Source organism: Arachis ipaensis, chromosome B10 (genome assembly GCF_059453495.1).
Source record: "Arachis ipaensis isolate K30076 ecotype BB chromosome B10, ASM5945349v1, whole genome shotgun sequence".
NCBI classification, from domain to species: Eukaryota; Viridiplantae; Streptophyta; class Magnoliopsida; order Fabales; family Fabaceae; genus Arachis; species Arachis ipaensis.
This window is the reverse complement of record NC_142435.1, coordinates 42,146,519-42,165,238: the sequence shown is the minus strand read 5'-3', so window position 1 is coordinate 42,165,238 and position 18,720 is coordinate 42,146,519. Positions and strand designations below refer to the sequence as shown.

The following is an 18,720-nucleotide window of genomic DNA, read 5'->3' as shown; positions in this document are numbered from 1 at the left end:
AGTAGCTTAATAATTTGGGATGAAGCTCCAATACTCAATAAAATGTGCTTTGAAACACTTGATCAGATGCTCAGGGATCTTATGTCAGTTACCGATCAACATAAGACACATCAACCATTTGGTGGTAAGGTTGTTGTTTTAGGAGGTGATTTCAGACAGATACTTCCGGTGATTCCGAAAGGGAGTAGACACGATACATTGACATCAGCTATTAACTCATCCCATCTGTGGTCGTTTTGTAAGGTTCTGAAACTGCATACGAACATGAGGCTTCTAATGTCTTCTTCATATCAAGATGAAGGTGAAATGAAGAGATTTGCTAATTGGATACTTGATGTTGGAAATGGAAATATTGGTTCTGTTGTTGGTGATGAATCAGAAATTGAAATTTCAGATGATCTATTGATTACAACTACTGATGACCCTCTCTTTCATTTGGTAGACTTTGCATATCCAAATTTGTTGCAAAACATGTCAAATTACAAGTATTTTTAGAGTAGAAAAATTCTTGCACCCACGCTTGAGAGTGTCGAGAAGGTAAATGATTTTGTCTTGACAATCTTTTCAGGGATGGAAAAGGAGTATTTGAGTTCTGACACAACATGTCAAGCTGATGAGAATGAAGATGTACAACAAGAGTGGTTCACACCAGAGTTCCTAAATGACATCAAATATTCGGGACTACCCAATCACAAGTTGACTTTGAAGGCAGGAGTCGCTGTAATGCTACTGCGAAACATAGACCAGACTTCAGGTTTATGCAACGGGACAAGATTAATAGTTAACGAACTTGGCAGCAACGTAATTGGAGCGACGGTAGTGACCGGTAGAAATATTGGAGATAAAGTGTATATTCCAAGAATGAACTTGATCCCTTCAAATTCAAGGTTGCCATTTAAGTTTCAACGGAGACAATTTCCATTAACAGTATGCTTTGCAATGACCATTAATAAGAGTCAGGGTCAATCATTATCACATGTAGGACTTTACTTGCCAAAATCAGTGTTTATCTATGGACAACTTTATGTTGCTTTGTCAAGAGTTAAGAGTCACAGTGGCCTCAGGATTATAATTCTAGACGAAGACGGCAATTCAAAGTCATCAACAACAAATGTCGTGTTCAAAGAAGTTTTTAATAATATTTAGGTAAGAATAATATTATTTTCATTTTAATAGCATGTTATGATTTACACTTTTGTACAAATATTTACTATAGATATAACAAATTTATCTATAACTCTATTTTCAGATTTGAGATGAAATGTGTAACAAGGAGCACAATATCATATGCCAATTGCTTTTCTAATGAAGTTAGTAAGATACTAGGTTGTCGATAAATTTTTATTAGCCTTTTGATATAAAATTTAGTGTAAAATTGACATGCTATTACTTTAAACTTTTCTATTTGCTTTTTGCTTTGAATAAAGATAAAACAGCATATTCAATACGTTTATTATATAATGACGATGATCGTGTTATACTAAACTCAAAAAATTTATAATTATAAAATATTATTTTTAATTTAACATATCAAATTTAAATATAAATTCGTGCATCGCACGAACTAGTTGAAATGCAATTGATCTATTTTATCAATCTACCTACGATTTATCTTTAAAGGCTTTTTATTAAGTAAAAAGTTTTGTATTCCTAATTAATTAAAGAAAATTTGATTAATTTTTTATTATATTTTATATCAATAAGTCAAATTTAAAATTTAGGGCAATTTACGCATCTAAATTGTTTGACCCCCAATATTACGCAAATACATTGTTTCCAAATTTAATACGCAAATGCATTGTTTCACTATTTTATGTAAACCGCTACTGGCAGTAGCGGTTTACAGATGTGCATAAACCGCTACAACCAGCCGCGGTTTATGTGTGTGAGTGTGTGAGTGTAAACCGCTGCTGCCAGCAGCGGTTTACGTGCGTGTGTATGTGAGTGTAAACCGCTACTGGCAGTAGCGGTTTACGTGCGTGTGTGTGAGTGTAAACCGCTACTGCCAGTAGCGGTTTACGTGTATGTGTGTATACTATTTAAATAATATTATAAATAAAAATTTAATTTATCATTTCACAATATAATTTAAAAAATATAAATATGCATGTAATAAATTTTTTATTTGTATTTATTATTAGAAGTGAGACCAAATTACAAATAAAAATACAGTCTTCAAAGTATTGAATTATATAAAGCAAGACTAATTTTTTTTATTCTCATCTCTTTTAAAATTTATAAATAATAAAATAATTTATTTTTAACCAAAAGTTTACTAAATTATATATTTTACTCTTTAAAAATCACTTCATTCTCTTTTATTTATATCAACCATACAAAGGAGATGGGAGAGTTTGGAAAATGGGTTGTGTTCTTTGCTGCTGATTTGCATTTGAGGTTCTAGCTAAATAATTTTTTTTATTTGTACAACTTTGTTGTCTTATACCAAAAAATAAAAATTATTTGTATTTTACAGTTGATTAATTAGATAAATAATAGTGATAGCATCATAATTTTGATGAATAAAATAAAAAATATAAATATGCATGTAATAATTTTTTATTTGTATTTATTATTAAAATGAGATTAAATAGCAAATCAAAGAGTGAGTACTCACGGAGTACTAAAATATATAAACTAAGACTAATTTTTTTTTTTATCTTCATCCTTTCTAAAACTCATGAATGATAAAATAATTTATTTTTAGTAAAAAATTCACTAAATCATACACTTTTTCTTTAAAAATTACTTCATTTTTTATCCATATAAATCATATGATTGCAAAAAATATATACTCCATTTTCTTTCTCTCAATTTTTTTGTAACTTAATTTAGCATAAACAAACATTTTTCTAATCAACGTAAACCGCTAGAAGAACACAGAAACCGCTAAATTAAGTTACAAAAAAATTGAGAAAAAGAAAACAGAGTATATATTTTTTGCAATTATATGATTTATATGGATAAAAAATGAAGTAATTTTTAAAGAAAAAGTGCATGCTTTAGTGGATTTTTTACTAAAAATAAATTATTTTATCATTCATGAGTTTTAGAAGGGATGAAGATAAAAAAAAATTTAGTCTTAGTTTATATATTTTAGTACTCTGTGAGTACTCACTCTTTGATTTGCTATTTAATCTCATTTTAATAATAAATACAAATAAAAAATTTATTACATGCATATTTATATTTTTTAAATTATATTGTGAAATGATAAATTAAATTTTTTATTTATAATATTATTTAAATAGTATACACACACATACACGTAAACCGCTACTGGCAGTAGCGGTTTACACACGTAAACCGCTACTGCCAGTAGCGGTTTACACTCACACACACGCACGTAAACCGCTGCTGGTTGTAGCGGTTTATGCACACCTGTAAACCGCTACTGTCAGTAGCGGTTTACATAAAATATGAAACAATGCATTTGCGTATCAAATTTGGAAACAATGTATTTGCGTAATATTGAGAGTCAAACAATTTAGATGCGTAAATTGCCCTAAAATTTAATCTTTTTGGAGCGCTTCAGCGCTCACCGTATTTTTTGGTTACTAATCGATCTAGTACCGTATTTTACTCATCACTTCGTACGTCCATGCCTGATATATGTCATATGTGGTTTGCTACACGTTTCAAATACTTCAAATACATGTTACGACGTTGTGTCACAAGTTTAAGATACACGTTGATTACCATGCAGGTTGCTGAGATATATATGGTAGCATACATTGGCCATTACTATATGGCTATGCTTAGGAATATTGATGACCCCTATATTGGACTACTTTTGCAGTTAGAGATAGATAAACCGCATATTCCTTCTCCCTTAACTATAAAGGATAAAATAAATGTTGCAAAATTAATCTTTAAATATGGTTTGCCGCACCGCTACAAATTAATTTTAAAATGGACCCGTTAGTGATGAAATTCACTAAGATGGGAACATGGTGAGATTAATTACGTGCATATGGAGTGTTGTCTTCCGCGATCTCCAACCTTTTATCACTATAATTTTAATTCCCATTTTTGGCGATGTCGATGATGAGGCGGGTGGCACCGATGATGAGGACAGCAGGGACGATAATAAGATTTCGTGGAAGAAGGAGAGAATGAAGCAGGTGGTTCATTGAATTAGTAAACTTGGAGGATAGTACTTAGCGTCATTGTCACTCATTAGAGCTAGAAATTAGGGTGGTGATAGTAGTAAACGGTTAGACATTGGAGGTGAGATAGAATTAGAGTAATAAGTTCAAACTTAGGTTAGGTTATATTAGGAAAGAATAATTTAAAAAGTTTTAAAGGATTTGAGTAGTTTTATTTATTAGAATTTATATTTCATGGATAGAATATTTGTTTCGTTTTTTTCTTAGTTAGATTTTATGAGTATTTTAAACATTTGTTTCATTATTTAACTATATTTTAATTAATATCTTTTATATAAAGCCTGTTCTAATAATCTTTCTTAGACTTGTGACTTTAAATATTAGAATAAAATTGATTCATATCATATGCAAATATTAAAATAGCTTTTAAAATTTTTTATATAAGGTAAAAAGAATTTTAGAGGTAGGGTTATAAGATTTTATTATTTTTTATTATTAGTTAATTATTAATATTTAAAATATGGGTTAAAATATGTTGTTAAATTATTAGATTAAAGGAATTTGATTGATAACTAAAAATAATAGTTATAAATAATAAATTTTGATGATTTTTTTAATATTTTTCTTATTAAAATAGTAGTACCTGAAAGTTTATGCCACTAACAAAAATAACCGTTAAAAATATGAACCACAAATTAATAAATTCTTGAATGATTTGATCTCTAGAGTATTTTGTAGGTTTAAAAAATATTTGGTCATTTAAAATAAAATATTTTTTTAAAAAATTTTTTGATATAAAATTATTAAATTTTAAAGATAACTTTTTTTTATTTTTTTAATAAAATTTACAAAAAAAATTACAACAAAATTTAATCTTTAAAATTTTTTATAATATACATATTTAAGATATAGTTATTTATATCGTATTTTTAAATTTTTTAAAAATTTATTTTTTTATTTTTCTTAAATTGTTTGTGAATTTAAATTTTGAGTATCATTTTAGTAATAGTATTTTTTGAAGGAAATTGTTTGCTATTTGGAGAGGATATCTCTTAGTTTGGGATGTGGGTTAATGAGATGTTATTTGTGAGACAGATTGTGCAGAAGTATTTAATCTTGTTACTAATCATTAATATGGTTTTGGGTTTATTGATCTATTGGTGCTCAAAATAAGGGATATCATACATTAGAATTAGCATGTTGACTTTCATTTGATTATGAGAGATGTAAACACGGTAGCAGATGGCAAAAATAGCAATGAAGTTACAACTTTTTTATGTGAAATTTTTTTCACCTTAAAAAAAATTTAAGAATAGTCTTAAATACATTCACCCAAAAAATCTGAGAGATATTTTTTTTTTTTACCCATTTTGGAAATAAGGAAATGAAAGTTGTTTTCCATTCGGGGGGATTATAGAAGGGTAAAAATGTAAATGAAGCAACACAGCTGGAGATAAAGACAAAACTACCCCCAGGCAGTGGTACTCAAGTAGATGGAAAGAGAAGGCATATACTCCCTCTCCCCTAAGGCCTTCTAAACCCATTAAGTGGTTCTAAATCATTGCCTGCTTCTTCTCTTCACTAAAACAAAACCCAAGCGGAACCTCTCTCTCTCTCTCTCTCCATTCAGAATCCTTCACTGCTTACTTACACGGATTCGAGCTTCTCTCTCTCGTCAATTTCGAAGACGCAACACGAAAAATGGCTCTGAGGCTGAACCCTAACCCTTCACAGAAGCTCTTTCTCTCTCCTTCTTCATCATCTTCTTCTTCTTCATCGTTCTCGCTTCCTCAAATGGCTAGCCTCAGATCTCCAAGGTTCCGCATGGCCTCCACCCTCCGCACTGGTTCCAAGTCTGTTCCTTTTTCCTTTCTCTCTTTCTCCGTTCCGTTCCTCCTCGATCTGCTTTTTCCCGATTTTTAATTTCCTGAAATCAATGCCAAGCACGCTGAAAACCACGCCTGATTTTTCATTCACTTTTTCAATTTTTGTTCTTTAATGCTGTTTATTCATTTAATTACTTCTGTTGAATACTGTGTTATGTGTGTCACCGTCCAAAAAAGGTTTCAGCTACTGTTGAAGATGCTGATTCAATTTTGTGGTACCTTCTTTGAATCGGTGCTGTTTGGTTTAGGGGATTGGGATTGGGAGAGGTTCGATCGCGTTCATTGATTCCTCTCCTCTTTCTTTCTGTTATTGTCATTTTTGTTTTATTTTTTTATTATTATTTTGGGTTAGAGTGATGTAGCTGCATGTCTTTTCTTTTGGGTTGTTGAGTCTTATATACACTTATTAAGAAAGAAATCCATCATCACTATTAATAATCTCAACAACTCTTATCTCTCTCACATAAGTCACAACCCCCCTTTTTCCGTTTTTGTTACTTGTCCGCACACTTCATTGTTTGTTTGGTGGGTGAACAATGAACATGCGACTAAAACAAAGTTTCAAGAAAAAGGAAAACTTGTAGTCGAAGTGTTTAACAAATTAAATTTGATTCATTAGTTTAACTATTTTTTGTTGCACTTGTTTTTCCCACCACCGGTTTTCAATATTCTTGAACAAGTTTGTTGGTTTTGTTAGCCTATGTTTTTGGTCCCCATAGTTTGGAACTCATTTACTCTTCTGTTGAATTTTTTTATTGAGATGCAGTCTTTTCAATTCTTCTGCCCTTTTTCAACATACAACTAAACTTTTATTTATATTTATATGTGGATTTAGCTAAAGAGTATCCTAATGAAAGTTGAAAGTTTTGGTTCTTTCATGCATAGAAAACTTGAAAAATTTTAATTTACATTTTCTATTCAAACTTTTTCTACTTCTGATGTCACTAAAGGGCATTTGTTAGGCTTTCTCAGTCATGCATAGGAACTTAACAATCATGCATGTGTATCTTTTACTTCCGTATGTTATCTATTTCTCCTCCTGATTTGGTACTCTGTTTTTTTCTCCTTGTTTGGCTATTGAGTTTGGATCTCTTGATACTTTCTGCGTAATTTTGTATGATTTTGATCAATGCTGTGAACCGATGAGTGTGAATTATCATGCATAGGTGACTTGGGACTTTTTTAAGTTTTGGTAACTATGTTGATTATGTTGTATGAAACTGCTTTTGGGTCTTTTCTGTGTCAAAGGTATTTTGCTGGCTCTTGTTGTGGTGATTTGAGTAACCTAGGCATGTGTTGGTTGCATGCTCTGCAAACCTGTTCCTGCTATGATTATGCTTTGTAAATCTCTTAACATAATAGTGGATATGGCCTTTTTTTTTCTTTCTTATTTTTGTTGCCGTCAATGATATGATCTTCGACAATTGATTTATTGTACTAGCATGGTAGGATCATTGTAGAATTATTAATCTGACATTCATGTGCTTTTCTTTTGTAGAGAGGTTGAAAATCTCAAGAAGCCTTTCACGCCTCCCCGAGAGGTACATGTTCAAGTAACCCACTCCATGCCGCCCCAGAAGATTGAGATTTTCAAATCGTTAGAGGGTTGGGCTGAGGAGAACATTTTGACTCTCCTCAAACCCGTAGAGAAGTGCTGGCAGCCACAGGACTATTTACCAGAACCTTCAGAGGATGGATTTGAGGAGCAAGTGAGGGAACTGAGAGCAAGGGCAAAAGAGCTTCCTGATGATTACTTTGTTGTTCTGGTCGGAGACATGATCACTGAAGAAGCCCTTCCTACTTACCAGACAATGCTTAATACTCTGGACGGGGTTCGAGATGAAACAGGGGCCAGCCTTACTTCCTGGGCAGTTTGGACAAGGGCATGGACTGCGGAGGAAAATAGACACGGTGACCTTCTTAACAAGTATCTTTACTTGTCTGGCCGCGTTGACTTGAGGCAAATTGAGAAGACAATTCAGTACTTGATTGGTTCTGGAATGGTAAGATCTTATTGAATCTAGTAGTATGGTTATCTTAAGGTAGTATAGTAGATTTCTTTATGAATTTGCATAATCATGCACCTGCTGAAAAGCCATTCAGACACATTAATATGTCACATTCTGGATTCTTCAAATACACAAATACATAGACATCTCTAAACTATTGAAGGCACACAGAGTTAAATAATACTGTGTTCCAAAATAACTATATTGGAGAATTATTGTGTCTAGATACCTATTATCCAGATACATTAATTTTCTAATGTATACCACTTTATCCAATTTGACCTTTATTTAAAAGAAAAGGGAGTACATTGATTTTGAGATCTTAAAATGAATGGGTAGAACAAATAGAAATGTTTCTGAATCCATCATATAGGACCCCTGGTACTAAGTTGCATATATAAATCATGACAATTACAATGGACAAGTTTTATTAGCCGATGCAATAGGTGCATTTCTCTTTATTTGGAAACTTTTAATTGGTATTGATGAATAGGATCCTCGGACCGAGAACAGCCCATACCTTGGTTTCATTTATACTTCATTTCAAGAGAGGGCCACCTTTATATCCCATGGGAACACAGCTAGGCTGGCAAAGGAACATGGGGATATGAAGTTGGCACAAATATGTGGTATGATTGCCTCAGATGAGAAACGCCATGAGACTGCGTACACAAAGATAGTGGAGAAGCTGTTTGAGATCGATCCTGATGGAACTGTAATGGCTTTTGCTGACATGATGAGGAAGAAAATAGCTATGCCGGCACACTTGATGTATGATGGCCGTGATGACAACCTGTTCGAAAACTATTCTGCCGTCGCTCAGCGCATCGGAGTCTACACTGCCAAGGACTATGCTGATATCCTTGAATTTCTTGTGGGGAGGTGGAAGGTGGCAGACCTAACCGGACTCTCTGGTGAGGGAAGGAAAGCTCAGGATTATGTTTGTGGGCTGCCGCCAAGAATCCGAAGGCTGGAGGAGAGAGCTCAAGGAAGAGCCAAGGAATCCCCAAGACTTAAATTCAGTTGGATTTACGATAGGGAAGTGCAACTCTAAACAAATCAAATGGAGGAGGATCATGATATGAATCATTATGCATCATTATGCAATATCCTATTCTGAGAAAGTGTTGAATAGTGAAGAAAGTTTTCAGTTTGTCATTTCCTTTTTTTTTTTTTTTGGGGTTTTCTTACTCTATATAATGTCATTTGCAAGGGGAAACAGTTGTTAAATGGTTAACTGGTTAAGGGTTTAAGCAGTTTAGGAGCTGTAGTAATTAGAAACGCTATGTTTTTGGTGTGGTGTCCCTTTTTTTCTTTGTGGTAGAAGTGGTATTATTGTCTAAGTATAAAAGAAGCAAATGTTTGTCTCTGGCAATTTTGATTATAAAGAAAATTTTACTTCCCTGGTGGTTTTAAAAAAATGCCGTTATTCTCAAAGAACAAAATTCAGTGGCGTACCTATGAGGTGTTACCATCCCCTTCTGTTCCTCCAATTGCGTTACTTTCATGAAGGTGGCGGAACTGTGCAACTTCAATGTTATGTTATTGTCGCCCTGTGGTCCCATGATTTTTCTATTTCTTGGTGAGCCAAGTACTAAAGTCCTATAATTTATTAGTTTGTTGAAGTCGCGCTGCATCACAATTTCTCTTATAAATAGACAACTAGGACTTGACAAGTTAATAAAGTACCAAAAAACCAAAAACCTCAGCCAACCATTTCATGTTATGATCCCGGATGCAACTACCGTTAATTTTGGAGAAAAAAAAATTCTAAATGAGTTCTGACAAAAAAAATTCTAAATGAGTCCTGACAATTATCTCGACGAGGTTCTCAATAAAACAAAATATTTTTTCGGCTCCTTATCTTTATTTTTATGAGACTGATTAGTCTCTCTGTCAATATTTTCTCTTTGTATTAACCGAATAAAGCTACATGACATGTTAAATTGTTGATTTATCTATTAAAAATCAATTAAAATTAACAATTTTTTTGTTAAGAATTTCGTTGTCTTTTAACAATAATTATTAAGGCCATAATTATTAAGGCCGTTTAATTTTTATTTTTATTTTTTATTACTTTTTTCAAATACATTAGTTAAATTTATTATGTAAAACTAAAAAATATTAGTGATTGTTAGATTGTTTTTACTTATAAAAATTAAATAGAATATATATCGGTAATTAACCTACCACATAAGTATGTTTTAAAGAGAGATTATTGACAAAAGGATTAACCAGTCTCACAAAATTAAATATTAAAAATTGAAAATGGTATTTTTTTTGTTCCAAACCATCGTAATCTTTCAAAAAAATTATCCAAAGCTGAATTGGGTATTCACTCTTTCCATTTTCAAAGGTACGGCAATGTTGAAAAAATAAAAAGAGAAATAGATACACTAAAAATTATGTCATGAATTAATTATATATAAAATATATATTGAAATATAGAATATATATTGAAAATAAATTTAAACAATACAAACACATTATACTGATTTAGATGCTAACTTTTTTATATCCATTAGTTTTATTTTTTTACTGTAAATTATATGCACGTCTCGACTTAGCTAATCATTATTATATTATCTTATAACGGGTAGTATTTTGGTATTAAGTATGATGACGTATTATATTTTGGTACTAATATGTATATCTTTCTTTTCAATCATTTTTTAAAAAAATATCTTCTATTCAATTATAAAAAAATTAATATTTAATGATTAAAATGCTACTGGTAACATCTTAGTTTTTGCGAGCAAATTTTACATTTTATTTGTATAACGTCTATGATAAATTTTTTTGTGATCTTTAAATAAAATAAATAATAATATAATATTAATATTATATTATTATTTAATTTTATTTGACGAAGAACAGTCACTTAATATTAGACCTAAAAGATTGTAAAAATTCGGCTTTACTAATATTATTTACATTAGTAATTTACTCAATTCTTATTTTAATTAAGTACCACCACTTGAGATAATTAATTAGATTTTATCATGTCCAATTACCTTAATTACCTTTCAAGATATTTAAAAATTAACCTCGCTGACTCAACAGTTTAAAATCGCGACACGCAGCACTTAATGCGCCACGTGTCATGACACGTGCCTCCTTCCCCTTAATTAAGTGACACTTAGTCACTAATCAAGCCATATAAAAGCATAAAATTCTCTCTCTTTCCTCAAGGAACAGCTGAGGCATGCATGGAGAGAAACTGGAGGATTTTGGTTGATTTCTGACTTTTCGAGCTTGATTTCTTAAGATCAGTGACCTCCACAAAAAAAATCTAATCCTATATAGAAGTGACTGTATCTTCCTCCTATACGCAGTGACGTACATTTTGTTCGGTGGAATCGCAAAGTAGAGCTGCCCCTACCAGGAACCAGTTCGGCCAAACCCAAAGAAGGGGAAGAGCCACCGAATTTTCGACGTTTTCACTCCATTTGACTGATTAGAAATCTCCTCCGATATCTTATGCGTGTGTGTTCTATGCTTTACAGAGGTAGTAGGTTTTGACTCTTTAATTGGTTAAAATTATGAATTAATTGATATATGTGGTTAGAATGTTGTCTGTTGATGTCTCGTGTTCAAATCTGTGAGTGTTGGCTGTTGAAATTTTAGCTGAATTGCTGCTGAAATTGTTGTTGTGATTCAGCCGTGTTGAGGAATTTAGAACTGAGATGTTGTTGTTGAATAATTAGCTGAAATCTGAGTTATACAATAGTATGAAATTGAGTTATGTCAGTTGGATGTTGATTTGGGATTAAATATAACTAAATCGAATATTTTGAATGGTGGTTTCGAGTAAAAAGAGGAGATATTTGGCTTTTGAAAAATATTTAATGAATAAAAATTATTTATTTGTAAACATATGAATTTTACTAAAATTAATTGAGTTTTATTTTTGAAGAAAAATAATTCGTTTGCAAAAAAAAAAAAGGTTTAAAGTGGAAGACGATTTTGGAAAAAATATGGTTCTAATTGACCAAAAAGGTTTTATTTTGAAAATGGAAGAATCATGCCCAATTTACTATTTTAATGAAGTTTTGGGTATTTGAAAATTTGTACAACATTTTGAAAAATTTATAAAGTAACCAGTGAAGATTGGGTCTCTCTTATAAAAGTTCAGAGTAATTTTAAAGTACGTCAATTTAATTAAAGTAACTTGCAAAATATTCCAATTTTCAAAGTTTAAGTATATTTATGTATTTTAGTCCAATTTGTATATTTATGTGTAAACCCTGAGTAATTATTGAATAATTAGATAATAAATTAATTATTAATCAAATAAATTAGAAAATGAAATTTTATGATTTAGTGAGATAGAACTAATTAAAACAAGAATTTTGACATTAATTTTAAAAAAATTGGCCCAAAATTAGGCCAAATGGACCAAACCGGACGAACTGGGCCCATATTAGGCCCAAAGCCCAACCCAATTCCTTGATATAAATGAGCTTTAGCTCATTCCGCTTTTTTCTTCGTGCAAACGCCGAAGAACATAGCCATGGGGGAGGAGACGGGTGTAAATCCTTGTTCTTGTTTCAAATTTCAATAACTTTTGATCCGAAATTCCGATTGTCGCACCGTTTGCGGTCTCGCGACCGCAGCGTCAACCTCTACAAATCCCAATGGTCAATTTGGTAAGGAATTCACGTTTTTTTTTTTAATTTTCTCTTCCCCAATTTCGAAACCCAATGTAAAATTATGTTGAATTTTGCATGATTTTGGTGTTTAGGTTCGAGTTAACCTGCGGATATTGTCGGATTTAGCTTGTTTGAGCTGTGAGTCAAGTAAGAATCCTCCAACCTTTTGTGAGATGTTGATTTAGTGAACTCTATATTGATTATAGTGATAATTGTGATGTTAGATTGAAATTGGTTATCGGTTGGAGTTAATTTGAGAAATTGGAAGCTAGAGGATTAGTTTTGGAGGCTGGGTATCATTGGTGAGGGGGCTGGAGTTGTGGAGCTTGTGGTTTGGAAATGCTTGAGGTGTTTCGGATTACGAGAAATCGGCCAAGGTATGGTTTTGATTTCTCGTATATAATATGTAATGTGTCGTAAAAACTTAGGCTAGTTGACCCATAGAATAAGTTGAATTGATTGTTGGTTGTTGAATTAAATTATTGATTTGGGTTGAATATGAATTTTGGCAATTGATGTTGTAGTGAGAATGTATTGATACATGATGATCTTGTTGGATTGAGAAGCTCATGTATAAGTGTGTTTGAAATTGAGGTATGATTGGTTGAGGTAGGATGTGGGGATGTGTTTCTGTGATATGGTGTGTTTTGGTGTTGATTATGAGCCTAGGAAGTTAGTTTTGAATGGTGAATGGTTGAAAATGGAGGTTAGAGTATTTTTGTGAAAATATGATTTTTAGCCAAACTTCGACAAGTCATAACTTGGCTTCCGGACCCCCAAATTATTTCAAACTTATTTCAAATGAAAATTGGGTTCATGAAGTTTACGTTGTTCGAAGAACGGAGGAATGTTTTTAAACGAAAATATTATGTGCGTCGGAAGTTTGAAGTGCAAAGCTGGAAATTCTGCAATATTCAACATTTTGCTGTTCTGCATAACTTGCGTACGCGACCACTGTACGTGACGCGACCAACCTATTTGGGTTGGGTATCTTGCGTACGCGAGCAGAGTGCTTGCTGGTGCGGATTTTAACCCACAAACTAACTGGCAAGTGCACCGGGTCGTACCAAGTAATATCTCAGGTGAGTGAGGGTCGATCCCACGAGGATTGATGGACTAAGCAACAATGGTTAAGTGATTTACTTAGTTAGGCAAACAGAAAATGATGTTTAAGAGTTCAAAAGCATGAAACAGTAACTTCAGTAAATCAGAAAGCAAGCAGTAAATGGTTTGTGAAATATATATGGAGAAAACAGTTAAGACTTCAGAGATATCTATCTTCTGGATTGACTTTTCTTACTAACTATTTTAATCATGCAAGATTTATTTCATGGCAAACTGTATGTGACTAAACCCTAATTCCTTAGACCTTTTCAGTCTTCTCTAAAATTCATCAACCTCCAATTCCTTGATCACTGAATTCCAATTAGAGGGTGAAGTTCAATTCTAGTTTATATGCCACAAAATCCCTAATTACCCAAATATAAGAGGATTATATGTCACGTATGCCGTTAAGTCCAGATAATTAGAAATTTAGGAGAAATTATTTTCAAACTGTTGTTCAAGTAAAGAGTTTTTCCAAGTTATACAAGAACTCAATTAGAACTAGGGTTATACTTCCATTCGACCCAAATTCATAATATAAAGAGCGAAAATAATTCTTGAAATATAAATCAGTACATGAATTAAAATAGAAAAATAATAGTATCAATCCATACAATAGACAGAGCTCCTAACCTTAACAATGGAGGTTTAGTTGCTCATGGTTCCGAGAGAAAAACTAGGATTCGTAAAACTGTTAATTGCGGAATGAGGTAGAAGAGAAGAGAGAAGCCTGAAGGGCTGATTCTTTTTCCTTTTATATCTAATCCTAATAAATGTAAAATATATTTTCTAAAACTAAAATAATATCTTTTCCTAATTATACATAAAATAAAATTAAATCAAAATTAATTAAGCTTGGTGCGGAGCCTTGTATGAGTGCCTGGGGACCACTTGGGGTATTATGGTCCACGCTGAACTTGGAAATTCTCAAGTTCAGCATGGAGGAGGCAGTGGTATCTTGTGGCGTTCCTTGAGTCCACGCTGAACTTGGATTAACCCAAGTTCAGCGTGGTGACATGCGTGCTTCCCCCTTTGTGATTAGACTCCACGTTGAACTTGGAAATTTCCAAGTTCAGCATAGAGGAGGCCGCATTGAACTTCTTTTGTGCGTTGATGTTGGCTCTGAACTTGAATAATTTCAAGTTTAGCGTGGATTGGACAGCATCCATTCTTCACTCTCTCCATTCTCTAGCCTTGGCTTGAACTCCGTGAAATTCGTCCATAATATTACCTGAAATAAACAGAATTGCATATAACTCAAAGTAGCATTCATAGTGGCTGAAATATATTAAATTTTGATTAAACTTAGCAATTCAAGTGCAAATTCACAAGAAAAAGATAGAGAAGATTCTCACGCATCACTTGCGTACGCAAGCATTGAAAATTGTATGCCCACGCGTACGCGTGACCCTTGTTTTCAGCAAATAAATTTTGTGTTTTAAACATGATTTTAAATCTCTAAACCTCTGTTTTCACTCTTTTAACCCTAGATATTAGTAGTAAGCCTAACAATAGGATGAAACTAGGGAAAAGGTGTTAGCTTAGAGATGAAAATTTTTTTTTAAAAGGTAATATGTGGTGGGAGGAGAAGCTACTTGATATGATAAATATGATGAAAGTGGTGCATGAGGCAATTAAGAGAGGAATATGTAATTGAGAACGATGTATGAGAGAATTGATGAAGTTAATTAATTGGGAATAATAAACATATAATAAATGATTAAGTGGCTATGATTTATTGAGGAAGTATGGTAGTGTTGTGAGTACGCCGGAGATGCATATGTGAGCTAAAGGTTGAGTATTTTGAGCTTGGGGTACTGTCTTTCCCATGTCAGCCGAAAAATTTTTTTCGTGGATAATATTGAGTTTGGGGTGTTGTCTCCCCCATGTCAGCTTGGGGTGTCGTCTCCCCATGTCAGCATGGGATTCTTCCCATGGATATCATTGAGCTTGGGTTATTGTTTTCCCCATGTCAGCTTGGGACTTTTTCCATAGATGTTATTGAGCTTGGGATGTTGTCTCCCCTATGTCAGCTTGGGGATTCTCCCCATGGTGAGTTTTGAGTTTGAGGACATATCGGGATGACTACGTAACCGAAAGTTGATATCAACAGTCATAGGATAGACATGCATCATGTTGCATTTGTTTGCTTTGCTTGGGTGTGCTTAATTGTTTTGCCTTGTCTATCTGATAAACTCTGTCTAATTAGTAACTGTGATACTTGTTGTAACTGTTTTTTGAATGTGCTTGCCTTATATTTGCTTGTGTTTGTAATTGTCCTTCTGTTTTGAGTACTTTGATTGTGGATTGAGGATAATGGTGTTTTGTTCTGAATTGGGTCAGAGGCCGAGTTGGTTTGAATTTGGGCCTGAGGTCGTAATTGGTTGGATCAGCGATAAGTGTTAGTTAACAATGATTTACTAGTAAGTGGTAAAATATATAGAATATTATGTTATGAGAAAGTAAATGCAAGGGGTAGAGTTTAATGAGATAGAAAGTAAACTGCAGAGTTAGAGTTATATTGTGACTTGGATACTTTAGAGAGTTATAACCGAATTTATGGTTTAGTTATTTCCTTTAAGATTATATCATATCTTAGTGTCAGGGTTCTAGGATCGCCTTCGCCTTTTCCGGGACCTTATTTATTATATATGTGGGCACCTTAACCATACTGAGAACCCCCGGTTCTCATCCTATACAATATTGTTATTTTTCAGATGTAGGTTGAGAAGCACCACTTTGTATTCTGGAGACTCGGATGAAGCGAAGAACTCTTGGGGCTCAAGGACGTATTTTGTTTATATTTATATATGTATGTAGATTCTCCACCTTGTATTTTTATGTTTGTCCCTATTAGAGGTTGACTCGGAGAAACAGGTTGTCGTTTTTTTTCTGCTTTTAGTTATTTGGGATTCTCATTTATATATGTAAATATGTTTATATGCCCTGTCCGGTTCTAGCTTCGCGAGCCAGATCAAGAGCCTTGTTATCTGTATCTTGTAACTCTCTTATCCTACTTTATTACGTTGTCGCTTCGCGAGTGTTGTGCTTTTTGTTTTAGCGCTTTTGTTTTTACCTTTCTTCAAAGGCTCCTAGTTATAAGCATTTTCAACTATATTATATATAAATAATTTTACCTTTAGAGGTTGTAATACCTCACCACCTCTGTTTTATGACTTAAGCATAAGACTCTGTGTGGAAGGGTGTTGCATTAGGGTGTTACATTATTGGGTGCTATTATCCTGTTTATGTATATATTTGTTTATCTTTTTAGTTTGCATAATCTCACATTTCTCTTTATTCACGAATTATCTTTAAGGAAGTTTTTGTTTTTTTTTTTTCTAAAAATCAAGTTTCGTTAATCCGTTTGCAGGCTTGATATTATTAATAACAGTGTCAGTATAATTCAAGTTGGTAACACTAGATGTTTTGGTATATGTCATACTGAAAATTGGATCGTTACACTAATAATTGTCAATAATTCTTCTAATAAGCCTAATTCATATCTTTCTTATATTAACACATGATTTAATGATGAGACCCTACTTTCCAGAAAATAGAATTCAAATCAAAGACTTTTTCTCAAGTCAGTAGCCGGGACTTTACATACAACAATCAGGAGTGGATTGAAATCCTCAGCCACATGTGTGATCAGAGTCTTGTGTGGAGAGCACCCTGGATGGCTCCATACGATGTGACCTTCGGTCTATCACCGCGGAGTGCCGGACCTGCCTTCCCGAAAAGCACTCGCATACAGATTCAAAATCTTCGTTCGGAGATTCCACCTATACATTTTTCACTCGGGAAAATAACTCTAGCCTCTATTCTTTGCTTTGTCTTGAATCAAAGAGGAAGGACAAGAGCTCGGCTCAAGACCCAAAAAATATGTATTTAAAATTTTGTTCTCGAAGTTATGGCATGTAGAACCTACTTCATTCCCTTTCGATTTGGATGGGACTCGTCGGAAATCCGCCAAAATGAATAAGGTCACCTAAGAGTGAGATTGAATTAGTCCGGCTCAAAAGCTGTTGGTGACTGGATTTTCTGCAAAGTTGTTACAGTTTTTTTTTTCTATCACTCCCAACCTGTTCTTCTTTAAATATCTATTTCCATAAATGATTAAATAATTTCACACAAATAAAATATATACTTTTAATAATTAAATCATGACTAAATTAGATATTTTAGTAATTATCATATTTTTTATATTTTTATGAATTAATAATTTTAATATAAACATTACTTTTAGAAAAATCATATATTAAATAATTAAATTTGTTAATATTTAAATAAAAAAGAATAATTATGTGATATAATTTAAATATAATGACATTAATAAGAAAAGAATCAATTATCTATAATGAGATTCAATATATTATTCTATTAAGATAAAAATCAATCACATGATATAAATTAAAAATATAATATAATAAATTAGAGATTTTATTTATAAAAGAAATTAATTACGGAAGTAACTAAGATATAACGGGTATAAGTATTGGATATAAAGATTTTTATAGCTAAAATTGAAAAGGAAACTTAATAATATATAACACAATTTAGTGTGAATATTAGAATCAGTTGTTTGTATAATTGTATAAATCAATTTAAAGAAAGAATCAATTACAGTATATATTGGATGCAATCAATGTGCTTTTTTTTTTTTTTAAAGAAAGAAGCTCAATTTTCAATTGCTTGCCATTATTTGCTGGAACTGATGAAAAGTTCGCAACTAATTAATTTTTGAAGGTTCTATTTTAATGTCGTCTGCCATTCTAGCAAGTGAAATCCAAAGAACTTCTAGTTTTAGGGCTGCATGCGGATCGGATCGGATCGGATATGGCCAAAATTTCGATCCGATCCGCACTAAAATCATCGGATCGGATCGGATCCAATATCAGCAGTTTTTAAGGTTGGATCCGATCTGATCCGATCCGCACATTTGCGAATCGGATCGGAT

At 32.6% G+C, this 18,720-nt stretch overlaps 1 protein-coding gene across 1 annotated transcript; it reads left to right on the top strand.

Moving 5' to 3' along the window:
- Positions 1-5,592: 5,592 nt before the first annotated feature.
- On the top strand, positions 5,593-9,285 carry LOC107622810 (stearoyl-[acyl-carrier-protein] 9-desaturase, chloroplastic). The gene is made up of 3 exons (XM_016324850.3): positions 5,593-5,962; positions 7,494-7,998; positions 8,498-9,285. Exons 1-3 carry the CDS (start codon positions 5,811-5,813, stop codon positions 9,056-9,058), a joined length of 1,218 nt encoding a protein of 405 aa, XP_016180336.1. The 5' UTR covers positions 5,593-5,810; the 3' UTR covers positions 9,059-9,285.
- The last annotated feature ends 9,435 nt before the right edge of the window (positions 9,286-18,720 follow it).

Excerpts from the sequence above, each read along its gene's own strand:
- LOC107622810 (XM_016324850.3), top strand. The coding sequence starts at position 5,811 with ATGGCTCTGAGGCTGAACCCTAACCCTTCACAGAAGCTCTTTCTCTCT. Across the intron at positions 5,963-7,493 it reads ACCCTCCGCACTGGTTCCAA|AGAGGTTGAAAATCTCAAGA; the intron begins GTCTGTTCCTTT and ends TTTCTTTTGTAG. Across the intron at positions 7,999-8,497 it reads ACTTGATTGGTTCTGGAATG|GATCCTCGGACCGAGAACAG; the intron begins GTAAGATCTTAT and ends ATTGATGAATAG.